The sequence below is a fragment of the Abrus precatorius genome, unplaced genomic scaffold (assembly GCF_003935025.1).
Source record: "Abrus precatorius isolate BTA unplaced genomic scaffold, Abrus_2018 Scaffold10, whole genome shotgun sequence".
NCBI classification, from domain to species: domain Eukaryota; kingdom Viridiplantae; phylum Streptophyta; class Magnoliopsida; order Fabales; family Fabaceae; genus Abrus; species Abrus precatorius.
This window is the reverse complement of record NW_020874292.1, coordinates 16,789,321-16,811,507: the sequence shown is the minus strand read 5'-3', so window position 1 is coordinate 16,811,507 and position 22,187 is coordinate 16,789,321. Positions and strand designations below refer to the sequence as shown.

The 22,187-nt window shown below is 32.7% G+C and overlaps 1 protein-coding gene, 1 non-coding gene and 1 pseudogene across 2 annotated transcripts; all 3 read left to right on the top strand.

Moving 5' to 3' along the window:
• LOC113851966 overlaps positions 1-22,187 on the top strand; it is a 221,694-nt pseudogene that overhangs the window by 17,367 nt on the left and 182,140 nt on the right.
• LOC113852956 (dof zinc finger protein DOF5.4-like) lies at positions 2,863-4,121 on the top strand. Its single transcript, XM_027483380.1, has one exon. It carries the CDS (start codon positions 3,074-3,076, stop codon positions 4,034-4,036), a length of 963 nt encoding a protein of 320 aa, XP_027339181.1. The 5' UTR covers positions 2,863-3,073; the 3' UTR covers positions 4,037-4,121.
• On the top strand, positions 16,542-16,647 carry LOC113853329. Its single transcript, XR_003502502.1, has one exon. It is a non-coding gene; the product is annotated as a small nucleolar RNA R71 (small nucleolar RNA).

Here is a 22,187-nt window from a genome sequence, read left to right as displayed (position 1 = left end):
AAGAGGGTTATTAATACCATTGCTAGTGAATTCGCATGTGGAGGACCCATCCATTGGCTAGAAAACTAATATATATAAAGAAAACTAAATCACTAAAAAATAAGAAAGAAACATGTGTAAAACGGACAAGAGGAGCAGTTATGAAATCATTTGTAGACATAAGTCGTACAATTAGATGTGATGTTTACATTTTATAAAATAAAATAAGACATCTCACCAATTGAAACATCCAATGTGGCAGTACTCGCACCGCCTCCTATCGGTGTCGAGGATTGTATTCCCTGATCGTTTAATAATAACAAGTTCCTAATATATGTATATATTATATTATTTTTATTTTAAAATTATATAATTTCTATAATAAATAAATAAATTGTAAATTATTTTATTTTAAGTTTTTATTTAAAGTATTTTTAAATATTTATTTGACATTTTTATACTAATATATTTTTTAAAAAAATTTATATTTTTAAATATTTTAAGAAGTTCAACAAATATAAATATCTGTTTTATAGAAGCGTAAGTATTTTTTATTATTATAAAAAATGTTAAAACTTTTTTAATATTTAATAATAAAAATAAAAACATTTTACTTTTATTAAAAAATACAAAATATAAACTATTTATAATTTTAATAAATTAAAAAAATATTTAAATAACAATTTAATTATAAGTAAAAATAAAGTTTAATAAAAAATTATATTATAATATATTTATTTGTTTTAGAAGACATGACTATATAATTCTAAAATAGAAAGAAGGGTAATATAATAAATACAATTTTTTAAGAGAAAGAAATGTAATTTACTCTAATAATAGTTTTACTTTAATAAAATGATAACATATTATATTTAAAAATGTTATTAAAAATTAGTTTCTATTTTAAATTATTTATTTATTTATTTGAAGTTAAAAATAAATTTAATTTTAATAAAAATATTTAAATTATTAAATATAATTAATATTTATTTATAAATTAATTTAAATTATAAATTTTCTTTAAAATGTATGAGAATTAATTTTTTTAACTTTTAAATAAATAAGCCCTAAATAAAAGAAAAACATTGCAGAAATAAAAACAGTAACATGAAGCCAATATATTATACTGTTTAAAACTGAAAATATTAATACTACTCCTTCATTTAAAAATAATATTTTTAATTTAAGAGAAATTATGTCATTATTATTTGAATGATTGAATGAATTTGAAAACAAAATCTTATCATATATTTATAAATTATTTTATATAAGTCTTACCTTTTTATTATTTTTAGAGATATATTCTTAAAAATAAGCTAGTTTTTTTTTTCCAAAACAGTCAATAACTAAATATAGACGTAAGATGTATTAAACATATTGGTAATTTAAGAATTTTATTAAAAATTTTATTTAAATTTCTTGATAATATAAATATATTTTAAACTATCATTTAATAATAAATTATTATTTTAATAAAAAATATTAATATGTAATAATTAATATAATAATTTAATTGTCAATGTAATTTAATTGCTTAACTTATAAAATTGGAATTTTTTTATATGTGGGTTTTTTTAAAAAATTAAAAAAATATGAAATTTTTTGTGAAATTATAGAAATATAATTTTTAAAAAAATTTATCATTGTCGACTTTTGGTCAAAAACTGTTATTTATCATTTTTAATGTACTTTTTAAATATTTAATTTTTTTTAAAAGTTGCTACTGACAATTTTTAATATTTTAATATTTTTAAAAATATCATTGTTGACTTGAAATTTTATATTTTTTATCTTTTTATCTTTAAATTTTTATACTGCACCAAAAATGTCAATTGAATTTCATATTTTCATAAGTTTATAAAAATCTTATATTTTTTAAATTTAAAAAAAATCATATAAAAAAAAGCTTAAAGTTATTACATAAAAGTTAAACTTTTTTGTTAGGGTATTTGAATTAGTAAAAAATATTTTTTTGTGAAAAAATTACATTAAATTTATAATTAAAACTATGATAAAAAAAGTATTGAATTTTTTAAAAACAATATCATTTTTAATTTTTAAAGGATAATTAAAGACGGTTAGTTAGTATTATTTTCTTCAGATAATACATTTAAAATTCTCGTATAATTTGAGCGTGGCCGACAACGCGACAGCATATTTCATGAGGTATACCACCCTCACCCTCACCTCCTCTGTCCACGTGGTTTCATTCCCGCGCAGTCTTCTCTCGTCAACATAACAAGGAAAAAAATAAAAAATAAAAATAAAATTGGTTCTTTATTTTATTTTCATTCACCTATTTTCTCTGCATTTATTTCAACTTCGACTAAACACCATAACAAGAGAACGATGTTTTTGCAGCTACAAGGATAGGTTTTTTTATAAACCTTTTACAACACGTTTAGATTTAATGTAAAATGTATGAGAATAAAAAATTGTAAAACATTTTCAATTATATAAAATTTAATTAAATTTGATCTACAATTGATTTTCATTAAAATTTATTAATTTATTACTACAGAAGTTAAACATATATGTTATACAATATGCACCATATAGGTTGACATGGACCATTTAAGTTAAAAAATAATTAAATTTAAAATAAATAACATGTCTAACAAAAAAGTTTTAAAGCAGAAAATTATATTCAAATAAATTAATTAATCATATAATTAAAAATTTGTAAATAAAATATTAAAAAATATTTTCATTCAAAAATTATTTACTTATATTAATTATAAAAAAAGTAATCTGATTTTATCTGTTTTATTTTAAACATAAGTCTTGCTAATTAATGCTCTAAAAACATTGATTAAATAATTAAAACAAATTTTTATAAACAAATTTTGTTATATATATATATATATAGCAGGGATCGTTTGGTATTTTCCAGCTGAGGTGGTGCCCCATCTTTTCGGGAAGGTCGTTTCAGTCAATTGGCTTGAAAAATGGATACGGGAGGAGCAGTGAAGACGGATATTATAATTGTCAGTAAGAACACTCTTTCTATCTCTTCTACTTCCACAAACCTTGTTAACTCACTGACACACCTTTCCAACGAAAACAACAACACAAGAAGATAAAAGAGCCAGAAATGCAGGAAATACACTCCCTCGGCGGCGGAAGGTTTTTCGGCGGCGGCGGAGACCGGAGATTGAGGCCCAACCACCACAACCACCAGCAACCCCTGAAGTGCCCTCGCTGTGACTCACTCAACACCAAGTTCTGTTACTACAACAACTACAACCTCTCTCAGCCGCGCCATTTCTGCAAGAACTGTCGCCGCTACTGGACCAAAGGCGGCGTCCTCCGTAACGTCCCCGTCGGCGGCGGTTGCCGGAAATCAAAGCGCTCCAACAAGCCGAAAGCCACCACCAACAACAACAACACTTCCTCTTCCTATGAAACCGCCCCCACGCCGCAACCGCCGCCCCTGTCACAGCCGTCGGAGCGGGAACGTAACTCTAATTCTCACTCCAGCAGCGAAAGCTCCACCCTAACCGCGGCGGAGGCGGTGTCGGCGCCGACATCAAACGCTGCGTCGAACAACAATTTGTTACGCGACAACATTCGCGAGTCGAAGCTGTTCGCCAACCCCTCTTCGGAACTTGAACAAGAAGGTGGTGGTGGTGATCACTCTGGCATTTTCTCTGAGATAGGGAGCTTGACGAGCCTTGTCACTTCTAATAACGAGGCGCTGGCTTTTGGCTTTGGGAATAACAATAACATCCTCGATGCGACGTCGTTTCGGTTCGGTCCTACTCATCCGCACGGGAATGATCAGGTACAAGTGGCACCAGGTAGTGGCCACGGGCAGTGTCAGTGGCAACAGCAGAATCACGAGGAGTTCGCTGCGGCGTCGTTTCTTGATCACGCGCTTTCGCTTGAGCTCTCTACGCTGCAGAATAAAACTGGGCATGGAGCGTTTGGATCGTTGGATTGGCATGCCGGTTCAGATCAAGGTTTGTTTGATCTTCATCACACCGTAGATCAACCTTACTGGACCCACACTCATTGGTCTGATCAAGACAATCCCACTCTCTTTCATCTTCCCTGAAGAAATTTCTCTTTTTTTTTCTAATATGTTTTTTATAACCTAAGGTAAGAGCAAAGAATATTTGGAATCTAAACCCAAGTAAAAATTTGGCTACAAAACCTGGACGGAACTCTTATTTTCGAGATGTAATTTTTTTTTCTTTTTTCTTTTTTCTTTTGGGGAGGTGATTGGGCTTGGTCTTAAAGCAGTGATGTGCATGTACAACTAACATCATGATCCATGTTAGTTTTCCTGTTTTTTTTATCCATGTTTTAATGTATGTATGTATTTGGATTTTGATTTATTAGGGGGAAAAATAGGGGAAACATAGCAGCGGTGTTTTAATATAATATCGAGGACTGGGGATTGATGACATTGTTTGTTTGTTTGGTTGGCTCTGGGGATTGTAATCTTATTTTGGTGTGTTCAAGATAATATTTAACCCGCACTATTAATGGCTATGAATTTGAAAATGACGCATAACACTTTGTTTATAACATGCCACGTAACGCAGCACGTTGATAATGACGATAATCATGGCCTGATTTTAGCTTATGGTGGTGTTTGTTACGGTAAATAATAAAATATAAGAGGACTTAGAGGAGGGATATTTTGTATTTATAATTATATAATTTTATACAACGATGATTTAGGAGTTTGAGTGAGCTTGGACGAGGAAAGGAACAGTGTGGGGGCTGCACAGTACTGAGCAGTCACATCTGCGATCATGACTCCACGTGGCGGTAGTGATGAGGGGTCTAAATGCGAAGTGGGACACGTAGGCTTAGTGACATGACATGAATGTGATGTGAAGGGTTGGGCTTGGGCATGGCTGTGGTGGATTCTGGGGCATGAGATGACGCCTAAATCGCTTAGATCCAAAGCAGAAGAGAAGGCAGGGGAAGCTGAATAGTCAAGATGGAGTGGTGGACAAGAAGACAGAGCAGATGGATACTGGACATAAGGGTGATGATGGTGAAGCCTATTACGGTGAGGGTGGTTGTCACTTGTTATTGATCATTGATGATGCAGGTGGGTGGGCCATGGCCATGGATGCCTTTGGTGCGAGTGCCTCCTTCCATGATGTCCCTAGCTCACTTCGAAGCGGGGGGTAAGCAATCGTTACCTAAAAGATCCTTTCAAACTAAGTATTTTAAATCTTGCTATTCCGGGTTTTTCATAATCAAATTTCAGTAGTATTGGCTAATTGATTTCAGTTTATTTCAAAAGTTTAAAAATTTAATTTTAATAAAATTGATTTAAAATTGCTATAATTGAAATATATCTTCACATTAATTTTGATTATAAGTTTCTATTAATTAAAGGATAATTTTTAAATTGAAAAGTAGTGTAGCAACATTCTACTTACTTACCTAGCAGCGTATGACTAGGTTATGTTCTTGGAGGATTGCTCATGCAAAAACTTCTTGTCAGTAATAACTACAGTAGTTAATTGTTGCCATTTGAGCTTCAGTTGCTGTGATAAAGGATGAAGGAACTTACCACTGCTGGTTCTAGATTCAATCCGTGTCTTACAATAACAACTAGGTGCCGGGTGATGTTTTCGCTGTTCCATGGTAAGTTTTGGGCATGCAAAATTATTTGATAAAATTAAAAGTTGAGTAGATAATTGGTTAAATTAAAAATATTTGATAATATTAACGATTAGTAGTTATATAGGCTTATTTATTTAAAAAATTCTTATCATATTACTTTTAGAATAAGTTTTATAGAATTAGTGAAAGCTAAAAGTTGAAGTTAGTCAGTTGTATTAAAATATAATAAAATTTATTGTTGAACTAGTCAATTAGTATAAAATACATAGAATTACATGTAATTAATTGGTCATAACTTGAAATCTTGTGTGTAAGAATGTGTGATCGCGTTGATATATTTATAATTAATTTTTAATTTCATTGTTATCTTATTATTTAATTTAATTTAATTTAATACATACTTATCTTTTTAAAAATATGAAAAAGCTTTTAATAAAAATTTTGAATAATAATGATATCTTTATTTAATAATAGGATATTAGGTGTTTGAAAAGATAAAATATATTGCTAACAAATTTTGTTAAATCTTTTGTTAAAGAGCTTTCAATTGAATATTGGAAGAAGATGTCAATTTTTTTTTAGTTACTTTATTGCACATCATTACACATGTTAAATACTTCCTTAATATTATGCATGTTGAAAAAATATATATGAAAGTGTCACTAGTACATTATTAGACATGATTGGAAAAAAATGATGACATCAATTATAAATTAGACTTGGTAAAAGTAGAAATATGAACTAATATAGCACTAGTGAAGAAGAAAAAACAAATATTTTTACATCTTGCAACATGCACTTTTTCTAAGCAAAAGAAGCAAGATCATCGAAGCTTTATATTCAATTAAAATTTTAAAGAGATATTCATTAAACATAAAAGTTCTTGTATCAGTGAAGAGCTTAAAATTAAAAGGTTTAAAGTTTCATAGTTGTCATATCTTAATGAAGAATTTGCTGCCAATGACTATATGTTTCATTTTTCTAAAGAAAGTTTGTGACAATCAACAAGTTGTGTTTTTTTTTTTCAAGGCAATTTGTAGTAAGATGATTGACTCTACACGATTATCAACTTTGCAAAATCAAATTTCTAACACACTTTGTGTGCTAGAGATATATTTTCTATCTTTTTTTCTTTGATATCATGTTTCATTTGACCACTTAATTTGTCGAGCAAGCAAAATTATGTAGGCTTGCATATATAAGATGGGTGTATCACAATATATGAAGATTTTAAAAGAGTATATCAAGAATAGAAGCTGACCAAAATGATGCATTATTTAACAATATTTAGTCAAAGAAATTTTTAAATTTTGTAATGAATACTTGTCAAGAATTAATATGTCTCCTAAAATACTATCACACTATAAGGATGTTATCAAGCACACTTATATGTTTTACGAAACACCGTTGAGGTAGAGCCTTATATAATCATGCACAAAAAGATACTCAAGTGTAAAAATCTTAACAAAGGTGAAAATTTAATTGCAAAAGAGCATAACCAGAGATTTATTTCATAGCTACAAAAGCATGCCTCTCAATATTTGATAGAAAATAACGATTCAGTTTTAGAAAAGGTTTAATGGTTGTCAAAATGTCCTTATATTGATGCATTTTCTTACAATTCTTATTTAGTCAATGGCTTCACCACTTACACAAAATAACATAACGACCAAAGTACAATACAAAATAGCAAGGTGACTTGTAACTGAATCACTAAATATCCTCTAATGCAAAGAATAGAAACTCTATTTATGCAAATATATCATACTTTGGGGTAATTGAATACATATGGGTCAAATCTCTGTGTTTGATTACAAATGGGTTGACAACGACAATTATGTTCGAATTAACTATTTAGGCTTCATGAGAGTTGATCTTAACAAGATAGGTTATAAAGATGACCCTTTTATCCTTGTCCACAGGCCCAACAAGTATTCTATGTCTCTTATCTTATTAATAAGTCATGGTCAATTGTGTTCTCAAATAAATTAATGCTTTTATAGATGGCAAAAGTATGGAAGAAAACATTGATGTTGAGGACAATCCTTTCCTTTGCGTAAAACACATGTCAAATAGTAATTCAATAGTTGATGATGGAGATTTTCATGTAAGACATGATCATGAAGGAGGTATTTGGTTAATCTATCCTTTCATACCATAAAGAGATATGAAAAATATTGTAAGGTTTCTAAGAAAAGAAAAGGTTCATCTAAAGATGTATATTTTTACTTTATGATTTTAACTGACATATTTAATTATATATATTATTTATTGCTAATATTATTTATTTTTTTATAGATTACTTCTTCAGATAATATGAAAGGAGATTCTCGTCCTAAGTCCCAAGATATGAAGAGAGACACATGAAAAAACAAAAATAAAGCCAATTACTAAATCAAAAAAGTTAGAAATAAAATAACAATAATTAACTTAATTATCAATCTTGCAAATGTGTTTCCTTTATGTTTATATTATGACTTTAAAAAATTATTTTGTATTATTGTATAGATTAGATAGAATTCAAAAGTCAACCCCCTAACAAATTCAAATTTTCTCATTTTGTTAGGTTTATTAGTAGAAGTACAATGCCAATTAGTTATTCTAATTGGTTAAATGTGTCTATTGATCTAAAGAACTACATTTGGGAGTAACTACAAGTGAAGAAAATCAATTTCATTTTCTCTTTATTACCAATATGACTGTATTGTAAGATTTATTATTATTTTTTTCAATGCAACAAAGTTTTAAGGTGGAAGAGATCCACAAGGACCTTGTTCTTGCATTAGCTAAACAAGATCTTCATGTTTTTTTAACAAGGTTAAGAAAACATATTAGAGACAAAGACAATAATTCTCTCTTCCATCCCCCATAAAAGTATCAATAATTTGTCAATATAATTGATCGTTGGATAGAGTTTGTTAGGCAAAGCTTCATGTTCGGAGGGCAAGTGTACCCATTGAGAAGTAATACAGGGTTCTTAAATTAAGTTCTCAAAATATTGTCCAACAAAGATTATTTTCCAATTACTAAGAATTTCCTAATTTAATTGTTTAAGCTTCAAAAATATGGAATTAATTAAGACAAGAATTTATAAAATTAATTCTAAAACTAAGAGCAAGGAACTTATCGGAGAGGAACCTAGGGCATATGGGTTTTCTCATTCAATCCTTTATGTTATTTTTCTGTTTAACTCTAAATTCAATTTTCTTGTGATTACTAATTATTCATACGAATACTATTAATACCCAATGGTCATGCAATATTAATATTACTTTCTCTAAATTAACATCCCCAATGGTTATGCAAGACATTAATTTAAGAAAGCTTAATGAACCTATGAACTTGTTAATTTAATAATGATTAGAAGAGAAAGATTGGTTTGGTCCACCTAATCCTTTGTCTCTTTTACCCTATAGATCTATTAATTAACCGAGGTACGGTCGCCTGACGATATAATTAATTAGGATTAAGAAAGAAGTGCAATAGGATAAAATCTAATCACAAAATAGAAATCAAATTTAGATTCAAATATCAAAATTCCATAAATTTATAAATAATAGTTACCATAGCCCTAGCTATGGACTTAGTTACTCATACTAAAGAAAAGAACTAAAACAATCATAAATAAAGCCATAATCAAAAGAAATAGCAAACTAGAGTATGAGATGTGTTTTCGGTCTTCAAGTACGATCGCTTGAAGCTCCAAGTCTCGCCAAGCATGTGCAAGGATCCCGTGCAAGAGAGACGAGATCAAATGTATTATAGAGTCAAAGCCAAGATAAAAACGGTCTTTTTTTAACGATGCATGAGATCTCCTTTTAATAGGGTTTGAAAACCCTAAAGACTCTTGATAATTGGCCTTCTCGCAGATGAGCACGGCTGTGCATGGGCTCGAAGCACCCCTCGTGCTTGTTGAAAGGGTCTGAGGGTGCTGACTGCTGCAAAGCTCTAATCTTCCATCAATTTGGGCCCAAAATGCACCTAACATCCACTTGCGGCCTCTTTATACCAAACTGCACAATTAATATATAAATTAGTGTAAAACTCAAATAAAATAAAGGTCAAATATGAATATATAGGCTGCAAAATAGGGCCTAATTACAGACTTATCAACTTCTCCATACTTATCTATTTGCTTGTCCTCAAGTAAAGTGTTAGTTAAGAGAATAACATAATAACTTGAAACATAATACAATACAAGGAACCCGAGATAAAGATAGCAACAAGAGTAATATTACCGATCATAAGTAATCAAAAGGATTCCCAATTAGAATCTTATATTTCTATACTTTTCACTCAAACATCAAACTAAGGTACTCTACTTTCCGCTCTCACTAAGGGACAAAATGAGGTATCACTCAATTCTCCTAAAGAAAAATTGTACTACCATAGGCTTGACTATAAACTGACTCTCCACTAAATAAATTAATTACAAGTAAAAATTATGAGGTCTTTTTCAGGTTATAATGTGGCCAACGGGTTATAATAATTGAGGTGAGATAAATGAAAGAAAAGAAATATACAAAGGGGTAATAAATTATAACAATTACAAACATACAAATGAAACTCTTAGAGTAATTTTTATATTTTTGTATGTAAACAATATCTTTACTCTTCTCTCATTTCAATCATATATAACCCTTTTTCTTTTTTTTTCTTCTCTTTTTTTTATTTTCTTTTTCATACTTTCTTTCTTTCTTTTTGCACATGAGAGATATAGAGGAGAATTAATCAAACAATTCAACAACTCAATTACTCCATTCATAAACTCACGGTCATCAAAATATTTTATAAATTTAATACAAGGGACCAAGAAAATCAATAAAGCTCAAAGTGGACAACTAGTTGTATCTCAAACATATTGAAGGCCAAGAATAAAAATCCTATTATGCCTCATTCACATTAAAACGTGCAATTAAAAAGAGAAGTCTTAAGTCGGTTTCAAGTTAAGTTCTAGAGCACAAATCCTAAGGAGATAATCACACAAAACAATGAGGAAAGTGGTATAATTAATTAGATTAAAGTAAAAATTTCCTTTAAGGCTCAAAACTCACATCTATGAGTTAAAGTTTAATGTAGAGCATAAAAGTAAGGAACTTAGCTAATTATTAGTTTCCAAATAAAAGTATAATGCCAATAATAATCACTCAACATGTCATTCTATCTAGAAAAATTGGGTTCTATGAGGGAAAAAGTTTTAAATTATAATAAAAAATAGCATAGACACTTTACTTAAGGACATGCAATAAAAATTATATAATTAGGAACTACTCCCCCATACTTAAAGCGAAACATTGTCCTCAATGTTTGAAAGCAATCAAATTAAAAGCATGCAAAGAAGGCAATTGAATAAAAAGGAAAGAGGTTCCCTGATAATTTTTTGCGCAATGGCTTCGGGTAAGGGAGCACGGCCATGCTGAAATCTTAAGCATGTCCATGCGTATGATGTAAAGCTTCTCTCACAACTGCGACGGAATGCACAGCCATGTATGGGATGGGCACGTGCCTGCTTTCAGATTAGAGCTCAAAAGTGTGTGCGGCAAGTATCAACTCCATTCTTGCAATCTTTCAATATGCTTATTCTTTATTCTAAAAATAAAATAACAATAGCAAAATTAAAATAAGTAAAAAGAAATAAAATGTAAATAAAATAAAATAAAAGACAGGTTGCCTCCTAGGAGCGCTTGTTTAACGTCACGAGCCTGATGTTCCTGGTAAATCAAGGTGGGAAGAAGGCATTAGTCTCAGAGGTGACTCCCTTGATATGTAATTGTCCCCCCAGCAGTTTTGCCTCCCCAACACCTATGACTTCAGAAAAATTATTCATAAGATTGGGATCAGAATAAAGAGAAGAAAATTTAAGCTCTAAATCAAGAGGCTTATTAATGGATGGTTTAAGCTTTTGTCTTTTCTTCTTCTTATATTGCTTCTTCCTTGGCCTTCTTCTCATGATTCTATGCTTCACATAAATTGGAGGAAGAGAAGCAATATCCAAAGTGCTCACAAAGTGACAGGACTCTTGGCTAGAAGGGTACTTGAAATAATTGAAAACTTGAAATACAACTTCCTCATCATCTAGCCTTAGTGTAAGCTTCCCTTCTTGTAAGTCTATGATGGCCCTAGCAGTGGCCAAGAACGGTCTCCCTAGTATGATGGGGATATCATCATCTTCCTCCATGTCAAGTACCACAAAGTCAGCAGGAAATATAAATATCCCAACTTTTACCAGTACGTTCTCCATTATGTCTTTGGGGTATATGATCGACCTATCTGTCAACTGAAGTGACATGGAGGTCAGCTTAGGTTTATGCATTCCAAGCTTTCTGAAAACAGAATAAGGCATAAGATTAATACTTGTTCCTAAATCACATAAAGCCTTATTAATATGAGTTTTTCCAATTGTGCAAGGAATAGTAAAACAACCTGGGTCCTTAAGCTTAGGTGGAAGCTTTTTAAGGACTATAGCTGAGCACTCCTAGGTAAGCTTCACAGTTTCATGTGCTCTCAACTTTCTTTTATTGGTCAAAATCTCCTTTAAAAATTTAGCATATTTGGGCATTTTGGAGATATCATCAATGAAAGGCATATTGATGTGAACTTTGCCCAATAAGTCTAAGAACTTGTGGAACTCTTCATCATAAAGAGGGTGACCTTGCAGCCGCTGTGGGAAAGGTATCTTAGGCTCATAGGGCCTTAGTTAAACAAGAGGCTCTTTGTTCTTTTCTTTTTTAGGCTCCTCGCTTAAAACACGGTCTTGCTCATAGTGATGCACGATCGTGCTTTTATCACCATCATGGGCATGCTAGTATAAGCACGGTCATGCTTCAATTTCAGCAGGAGCGTGCTCATTAATAAGCACAGGCGTGGATGTAGAATCAACATAGGCGTGCATGTGCCCCTATTCTGCGATTGTTGTAATTTCTTTCCACTTCTAAGGGTGATGGCGTTGCATTGCTCCCTTGGATTAGGTTCAGGCTGAGATGGAAATGTTCCCATCACTCTTTGACTCAGAAGGTTCATAATTTGCTCCAATTGTGCACTCATCTTAGAAGAGTTGGCCTGTAACGCCCCGAATTTTGGTAATATTAATTATTATTATTATATGTATATATATATATATATATATATATATATATATATATATATTCATATGTGTGTTGATTTATTTGATAATGATGTTTATGTGTATTAAGTACATGGATTTGTGTATTTATGTGTATGCATGACTGGATAGGGCTGAGATGGGCTAAGTGCCTAAGTGCAGGGCGTGATACTGGGTTGTTCTCGCTACAGCGAGAGGATTCTCGCTATAGCGAGAGGGCCCTGGGAGGAAGGACTGAAACTGTCGCCTTCTCGCTGTAGCGAGAGACGTCTCGTTGTAGCGACAGAGCGACAATTTGAGCTGTATTTCTGGTTGCAGTCTCGCTGTAGTGAGATTCTGCAGAAACCAGGGTGCAGTTTCGTCTGATATTTTCATTGCAGCGTGAGGGCGTGTCGCTACAGCATATCTCACTGTAACGAGAGTGTCGCGACTAGAAAAGGATTTAAAGGGAGTTAGGGTTCAGGGAGAGTTATTTCTCCCTCTCCCTTCCATCCTCTTATACCCAGAGCTCTATTCCACCGATTAACTGCCTCCAAAGCCATTCGGGAGCTTGATTGAAGGTTGAATCTGTGTGGGAAACGCTTAGAAGTGAGTTTTAATAGTTAGGGTTCCATTTCTCATCTCTTTTTCTTTGTTTCTGGGTTTCTTTGGGTTCTCATGGAATTCTTCCATGTGTTTTAGACCGAAATCTGTGTAGGGAGCACGTCCGTGGTCGAATCCAAGTGTAAGTCTTCAATCCAAGGTAAGGGAGGACTCTACCTTATCTCAATATATTATAATTCTTGTGTGTTTTGTTGATTAATGCAATGTGGCTGAGATAAGGAGTAGAAATTGTGTGTTTGATGGAAATTGGTGTGCACTGTGATGTGTGCTAGAATAGTTAGGTCCTGTAGGGGTGATTGTGTATGATGGAATACCATTGAATTGTGAATTAATAACATTGTGAATAAATGAAGGCTATGTACCGTACATTGTGAATAAATATGGGCCCGAGGGCCGTGTAATATAACTGAATTTTGGCTATGTGCTGTGTAATGTGAAATGAATGTGAGCCTAGCGTCGTGTATTTAGATGTAATGTGGGTCGTGTGCCTTGTGTAAGCATGATTATTGCATACGTGAATGGAATGTGTGTGAATGGGCGTGTCAGCGCTGTTGTAATGTGTTGTGAATGGTTCAACGATACACTAGGGGTGTGGAAGATGAGGACGGTAGAAATACCTTGGGGAAGAGGGAGTGGTGGTGACACCGACTATGGAACGGGTGTACCACGGGTCACACACTCTCTTCCTGATTAGACCTCTGACCACTACCTTTGCTGAGCGACTCGTGACTGCCCACGTGGTATCCGTGAGGCAAGGATAACCGGCGACCATTCATAGTGTAAATCTGTTATCACAGTGCCATAGTGAGTGTGGCTGGTGTGCGTATGCACGAGTTCGTGGATTGTACTTATGAATGTGAAATGTTGTCGATGCCATGAGTGCATTGGTGTTAAATTGACATGAGTTGTGTGATAATGCTGCCTGTGATTGTATTTGCTTAATGTATTGGTAATGTGCTGGAGGTGAGACTCTATGCTGACTGTGTGCTTTGGGGTAGTGTAGAGTACTCACCCTTACATTCATTTTTCAGGTAATCAAGACGATCAGCACTGGACTCAGTGAAGGGACGGATGGACTACTATAGGACATAGAATTTATTTTGAAAATGTTGTAATTGAACTAGTCCTGTAGCAGTTATTTGATATTAATTTGTAACCCTTCACTTATTTTGAAATCTTTTATGAAAATTTGGTAATCTGATTTGTGAAATTATTATTTAATTGAAATTAAATTTAAGGTGTTGCATGGTTTATATTTCATATTTGACCTCTGCAAACTTGTTATTAGTTCTCTCAATATGTTGGTCCAATTTGGATTCAAGATTTGTCATCCTCTTATCAGAGTAATGCACATATTGCATCATTTGTTCTTGAAAGTTGGACTGAGATCTAGGAGCTTCTTTCCCTTCTGGTCTTGCTCCTTGATTTTGCATATGGGGAGGGCGATACACGCTTGAATTTTGACTTCCAAAGCCATTCCCCCAAGAGTTAGGAGGATTACTCCTCCACCTCGAATTATGATTGCTCATGAAATTTGCCTCCTCTTGCTTAGATTCTGGGCTTGCAAGATAATGATGGTTTAATTCGAGGTGTTTAAAAGATTTGTCATAAATCCTCATCAAAATTTAAACAAATTAATGTAGTACTAGGGTAACCCTAGATTGTCTCCCATGAACATTGGTTGTTAATCTTCATTAAACATGTTGAAGGCATTAATTAAACAAGCAATTAAATTGGGGGGTTTTGTGGTTTCAAATTAAAATAAAGAGCGATGAGCAAATGAGTTTAATTAATTCAAACAATAGAAAACAACAATCCTTAGTTCATCCACATAGATTCTATCCTCATTCCACTCAAGATTTAACATTCATCCTCTCTTTCATGAATTAGGTTAATTTCACAAGCGAAAATCAACCTTATGGTCCCAACGAAATTACGCAATTTGTTAGGCTCTAATCTCTCATCTCAAAATTACGCAACCTTAGAATTAAACCTAGGATTAAGCAACCCTTAGTTTAGAATCTTCTTAAAACGAAATTAGGGTTAATTGAGCAATACCCCCCTCATTCACCATTAATTCAATTCAAGAGACAAGGAAGAAGTAAGTCATGAAAGAAAGGAATTATATTATCATTAAATTCAAAGAACTCAAGAATCCATGTGAATTCACTAAGGATTACACAAACTTAGCCCTCCATGGAAATGGGGGTTAAAAACGCAGTTGGAAAATGCAGAAAACTCATTAACATTAATATAAAAGCAAGAGAAATGAGAAACCAAACCCTAGGTTGGACCCTTGGCTGTCACCCAAGGTTGCCCTAAGCTCTGGAAAATATCCTAAATTGAGTAAAGAAGAGAAAAGGTTCAAAAAGTGTAAGAACTCCCTACCCTAATTTGGTAAAAATCTATTTATACTAAAGCTGGCGCCGCCCAAAGTAATTACTTTCATTCTTTCATAGTAACCACGCGCAGCATCAGTTGGGTTTTTCCTCTCTGGAGTGATTACTATGAATATTCATAGTAGTTACGCGCAGCACCTTCAATTTTTGCATGCTCTGGAGTGATTACTATGAATATTCATAGTAACCACGCGCAGGTTTGGTTGATTCTGGGCTACTGTAGTTGTCACTTTAAGCTTTGAAAGTGATCACTTTGGTCCCTTTGCTGGAAATGGCTTGCTGTAGTTGTCACTATCAATATTCAAAGTAGTTACTTTCACCTCAAATTCCTCAAAATCTAATAATTCTTCAAAATAAGCTTGGGGATTCCTGCCATATTATTCAAATGATCAAAATATGTAAAATAAACTATCTAAATTCATGTAAATTAACAAAAAACTAAGAAACCTATATTATTTAGCCTAATTGGAATATTCATCTTATTTACACTATCTAAGTCTATTCTTTTCTATAAAAGGTAATAAATGATGTATAAAAATGTAGTAAAATGTAGATTCATCACAAGAGCTTTTACAGGTTGGTCTTGAACCTTCATTAAAGATTCTAGTTACTTTGCAAGGGCTGCTATTTGGTTCATTAGAGGGTTGCTGCTCTCTGCTTGGTAGACTGGGGCGGTCTCTTTCCTCTTGATGTCGTAAGAGTCAGCAATGTGCCACTGGAAACTAAAAGATGTCATCTCATCTATTAGCTTGTATGCATCATTTGGATCTTTTCTTATGAGGAACCCTCCTGCTGCGGCATAAATTGTAGCCCTGGTGGTGATTGATAGGCCACTGTAAAAGATTTGTACCTGTCTCCACATCGGAAAATCATGATGAGGACATCTCCTTAAAAGCTCTCCAAATCGCTCCTATGCTTCGAATAAGGATTCTGCTTCATATTGTTGGAAGCAACATATCCCGTCATAAGCTTATAGGACCTTGATAGAGGAAAGTACTTTCCTAAGAATTGTTGAGTGAGATCCTCCCAAGTTCTGATGGAGTTGGCTGGGAGTGAGGAAAACCATGCATTCACCCTTTCAGACACTGAGAAGGGGAAAAGGCGAAGTTGAATAGCATCGTTGGAGACTCCATTGTACTTGATGGTATCCGTCAATCAAAGGAACTTTGTCAGATGAAGATTGGGGTCTTCGTTAGGCATGCCTCCAAACTGTATCGAGTTCTGGACCATGGTTATGAGTGCTGGTTTCAATTCAAAATTGTTGGCCTTCACATTAGGTGCTGCAATGCTTCCAGGAGTGTCTCTAGCAGTGAGTGTCATGTAATCTTAGATCGATCTTCTTTCCTCTACCACTCTTTACTCTCTCACTTCTTTTCTTTGTCTACGAACTGTTCTTTCAATCTCCGAATCAAATACACAAGTTGTAGAGCACTTAGAACGAGTGAGCATACATTAAAAGAATTTATGAAATAATAAAAAAATTAAAATAAAATAAAAACAAAAATTATAACTTGTAAAAAAAATTTAGCAATAAACAAAACAAAATTAAAATAAAGTAAAACACAAATTGCTCAAATCGATTAAACTTGAAATTTTCTTAATATTGAAAAAGCAATCTCCAGCAATGACACCAAAAACTTGTTCGGAAGGTAAGTGTACCCATCGAGAAGTAATACAAGGTTCTTAAATTAAGTTCTCGAAATATCGTCCCACAAGGATTGTTTTCTAATTACTAAGAATTTCCTAACTCAGTTGTTTAAGCTTCAAAGATATGAAATTAATTAAGACAAGAATTTATAAAATTAATTCTAAAACTAAGAGTAAGGAATACAATGCACGTCTTGGTTAAACTTATCGGAGAGGAACCTAGGGCATATGGGTTTTCTCATTCAATCCTTTATGTTATTTTTCTGTTTAACTCTAAATTCAATTTCCTTGTGATTATCAATCATTCATACGAATACTATTAATACCCAATAGTCATGCAATATTAATATTATTTTCTCTAAATTAACATCCTTAATGGTCATGCAAGACATTAATTTAAGAAAGCTTAATGAACCTATGAACTTGTTAATTTAATAACGATTAGAAGAGAAAGATTGATTTGGTCCACCTAATCCTTTGTTTCGTTTTACCCTATAGATCTATTAATTAACCGAGGTACGATCGTCAAAGATATAATTAATTAGGATTAAGAAAGAAGCGCAATAGGATAAAATCTAATCACAAAACGGAAATCAAATTTAGATTCAAACATCAAAATTCCATAAATTCATGAACAATAGTTCTCATAGCCCTACCTATGGATTTAGTTACTCATGCTAAAGGAAAGAACTAAAACAATCATAAACAAAGTCATAATCAAAAGAAATAGCAAACTAGATTATGAGATGTGTTCTCAGTCTTCAAGTACGATCGTTTGAAGCTCCAAGTCTCGTCAAGCATGTGTTAAGGATCCCGTGCAAGAGAGACGAGATCAAATGTATTCTAGAGCCAAAGTTAAGATAAAAACGGTCTTCTTTTTACGATTCCTGAGATCTCCTTTTAATAGGGTTTGAAAACCCTAAAGACTCTTAATAATTGGGCTTTGTGCTTCTTGCACGGCCGTACATGGGCTCGAAGCACCCCCGTACTTGTTGAAAGGGTCTGGGCGTGCTGACTGTTGCGAAGCTCTAATCTTCTATCAATTTGGGCCCAAAATACACCCAACATCCACTTGCGGCCTCTTTATACCAAACTGCACAATTAATATATAAATTAGTGTAAAACCCAAATAAAATAAAGGTCAAATATGAATATATAAGCTGCAAAATAGGGCTTAATTACAGACTTATCACTCCATAAAATAATTTAAGGTAATTTTAGTTGATTTGTTGAATAGATAGTCATGTTGTGACTTTACTTGCTGATAATTTCAGATGTTTTGTAAAATATAATGCAAAAAGAAAGTGAGGCTAATATAGAAAGGACAAAAGAAATCTCCTATAAATTATGTTTTTAGCAAAGGAATATGCTCAAATGGGACAAGAAATAGTATGTATTGATGCATTTAAATTTTGTTGGATATTCATTTTGGTGTTTTTAAAGTTTATATTTCAATTATTGAGTGTAGATTGCATCATTTGGTCAAATGTCACATTTGTACCTCGACATGTTTTGTGGAATGTAGCAAGAGTTAACAAATATAGTGCAATTGAAGATGAGTGAGTTCAAAAAGTACTCTATGATTGCATAAGTTTTAAGTCAGCCTATATATGCACTTGTATTATATGCAAATATGTAAAATTTACATTATTTAATTGCATATGTTTTATTTTTTATTATTTTTAGGAGACCCTATCACAAACCGCTCCCAAACATGAGTTAGAATTGCAAGGAAGACATTACATTTTATCTTAAGCACTTGTTGTACATGAGCATTCTAGTTGTGTTAAAGCTATAAGCTTTGGTATCACACTAAGCTCTGAATTTGGGTCATGGCAATCGACTCTTTATCCATCATCTATCGAGGGACAAAATACGAAGTATTGAGTAGCATATTTGACACAAATTGTGGCATAGTTAATAAGGGGTCAGGGACTATCACCATTTATGCCAAGTCATACACAATTCATACCTACATCTACTTTTTCCACTATTTATGTCTATTCTATGTAGATGCCTTTCATCATCCCTCCTCAAATGCCTCACATGTTGGTACTTGAACCTCAATTACAATGGATATAACATGTAATAGCTGAAAAGGTAGTTGCACACAAATAGATTTTGTAGAGATTCCTAAGGTACTCAAATTAAATTTATATAGTTATTTACATTATTTCATACATTGGATTCTTAACTCAATTTATTGCAAATTTATTGTCTAGCATGATTATTAATGTATGTTGTATTAGAACACCCCATATCAGCTTGTTGCAAGAGGAAAATGTACTGGTTGGAGACACTTTATACACCAGTAACCTTCTTCCAAATCATGTCAATGTCTCAATTGAGATAGTGCAACAATACAAAGAAGAGAGTCCATTGTATGTACCTAACCATGAAACATACATTGTTTGCCTTAGAGATGTAATATGTACTTATATTACCTGACCACTAGCTCTTACAACTTTACAACCAAAAGTATTTATGTAACTTTCTTTATAATTTTAGAATTACTCCTAATTTATAAATCCTAAATCTAAAAATAATATTTTTAATTTGCACCATCATCAAGTAAAGGAATAAGAAAAGAAACAAGTCACATTAAAGAGTCCATTGCTATTCCATCCAATAAGGGTCTAGTTTCTAATTCAGACCTCATAAAGTTTGCACAAGCCCTAAGGTGTTGCACATTTTGACATCATGAAGCTTGTTGCACAGGCCTCAATGGCACATTGCTTGGTCTCATTCGCTGGTAGAAATTCTAACAATGAATAGGAATTATTTAAACCATTTCACCTTATTAATTTTCTTGTATTGATTAAGGCTTAATTCTTGTCAAGAACAATTGATTCACATGACTTCCATGTTTTTAACAATATCTCAAAAGACTAAATCTAGTCATTTATTTAAGTATAACCAAACTAGTTAAAGGTCTAATATTTTGTTAGATCCACAAGTTTGCTCTTCTTTTCTCAACTATGCATTAAAATCTCATTCGTAAGTTTAGATGTAGCATTATTACATAACAAATAGTAATACATGTCAATTAGGTCATCTTTAACGCTTATCCATGACTAGTTTGTTACTTTAGACTTGTAAATATTTATTACACATGATGCGTCCTTTTCTCCTATTTGATCAAATTGATTCGCTTCAATTTGAGCTGTCTCTTAAGAAACCTCATCAAACCTGACCAGAGTCGAAGATATTTCAAATTTTCAATTAATTTGGACTGATTTTTTTCCTAAAGATATGTCATGTGAACTTGGGAAAACTGGAACATGGTCCGTGGCGTTTCAATACTGTGACAGAGCAGCGGGAATGACTACGAGCGCGTGCATGTTGTTAGGGCCTCATAACATACACATGGTTCTCTTCTCGTGGTCCTCTCTCACTTTGCAATGGATTGCCACAGTGTCGCTATCAAACCTTTGATGGATATAAATTTGGTGCACTTGCACCCTCATGTCCTATACCCACAAAAGCACTTATTACATTTTCAACCATTATTATTGCCAATTCACGAAGTATGAACCATATTTACCAGAAAAAAAGGTCTCTTTGATCAGTCAAGGCTTTGTTGAATCTCACGTGGTGAGAGTGCTACTTGATATTCTGCCAACATATGATAGCATTACCATAAGTCAATAACGTACATAAGCTGCTATTTCTGAACATGCGAGTGGCTTCGTATTGACTGGCTTTTTCAGTGGCTCTGCAACAATTCCAAATTGGGCACCAATAGAGTCAAAGTAAAATAATCATTAATGCCTATGTTTGACCCTGTTGAACATGGTATGCATATGACATGCCAATAATTATTCGCAGCACCTGAAGAATTGTACTAAGTTTTCTGCAAAATAAGATTATTTACAACTAAGATTTCTAAAGCCACTTCAATTAACTTTCAAGAGCGAGGTACACAATTCGATTAACTAAAGAAATGCAATTAACCTTAAAATTTTATTTTAGAGTTTTTCCTTTCTCCTTTTCTCTAATCAAATTTTCTGTTTTTCATTCAAATGTGTTAGTGATGCAACTGCAAAACTCTCTTTGCATTCAGTACGTTTCATCATCATTATCATCTTTATTAATTTACACCAACTTAATTTTTAAAGAGAGTATATTAACAATCTATAACGATGACTTCCTTAAAATACATCAAAGACAAAAGTGGCTAAAATATTTATTTTAAAAAATAAATGGGTGTACATTAACACCTGAATATGTGTATAAATAACTTAATTATAAAATGTTCCAGTGATGAGATGGGAGCCTAGAAATACATATATACATGATCAAAACATTGTATAAAAACCTCACACTTGAATTTAAACTTCATGGATTGATTAGATGCTTCCCAAATCCACCCATTGGTCTCACACTGAACATTAACAGTTAAGACAAAATAGGAAAACCCTACTTAAAATTCCATACAACTATGGATATAATTTTCCCTGTTTCAGAGTACAAAAATATCTTCCTAACTATAATCACATCCTGGAGTGAAATTATCTTCCCACTTGGTTACAATATATTACAATAATAAAAGAGGGAAAAATAGACCAAGTATAAACCAACACTCTTTAATGAGTCATTAACATGTAAAAATGGCAACAACAAAAAATTTGATATGGCCACATGTATACTATAACACCATGAAAGTAAACACGGCATAGCAACATTTGTGCATTTCACACTGCACAAAAAGAAGTCTTCAGGGCAAAAAAGGATTTGATAAAACTCCTCACTTCCAGTGTGTGCTGATAACTTCTAGCAATCAACATTTGCAGCAAGAAAACAATATCCATATCTTTTGCCACTTTTGCTTTCTTAATTGACTTTTATCAGCTTCCAACATTCTC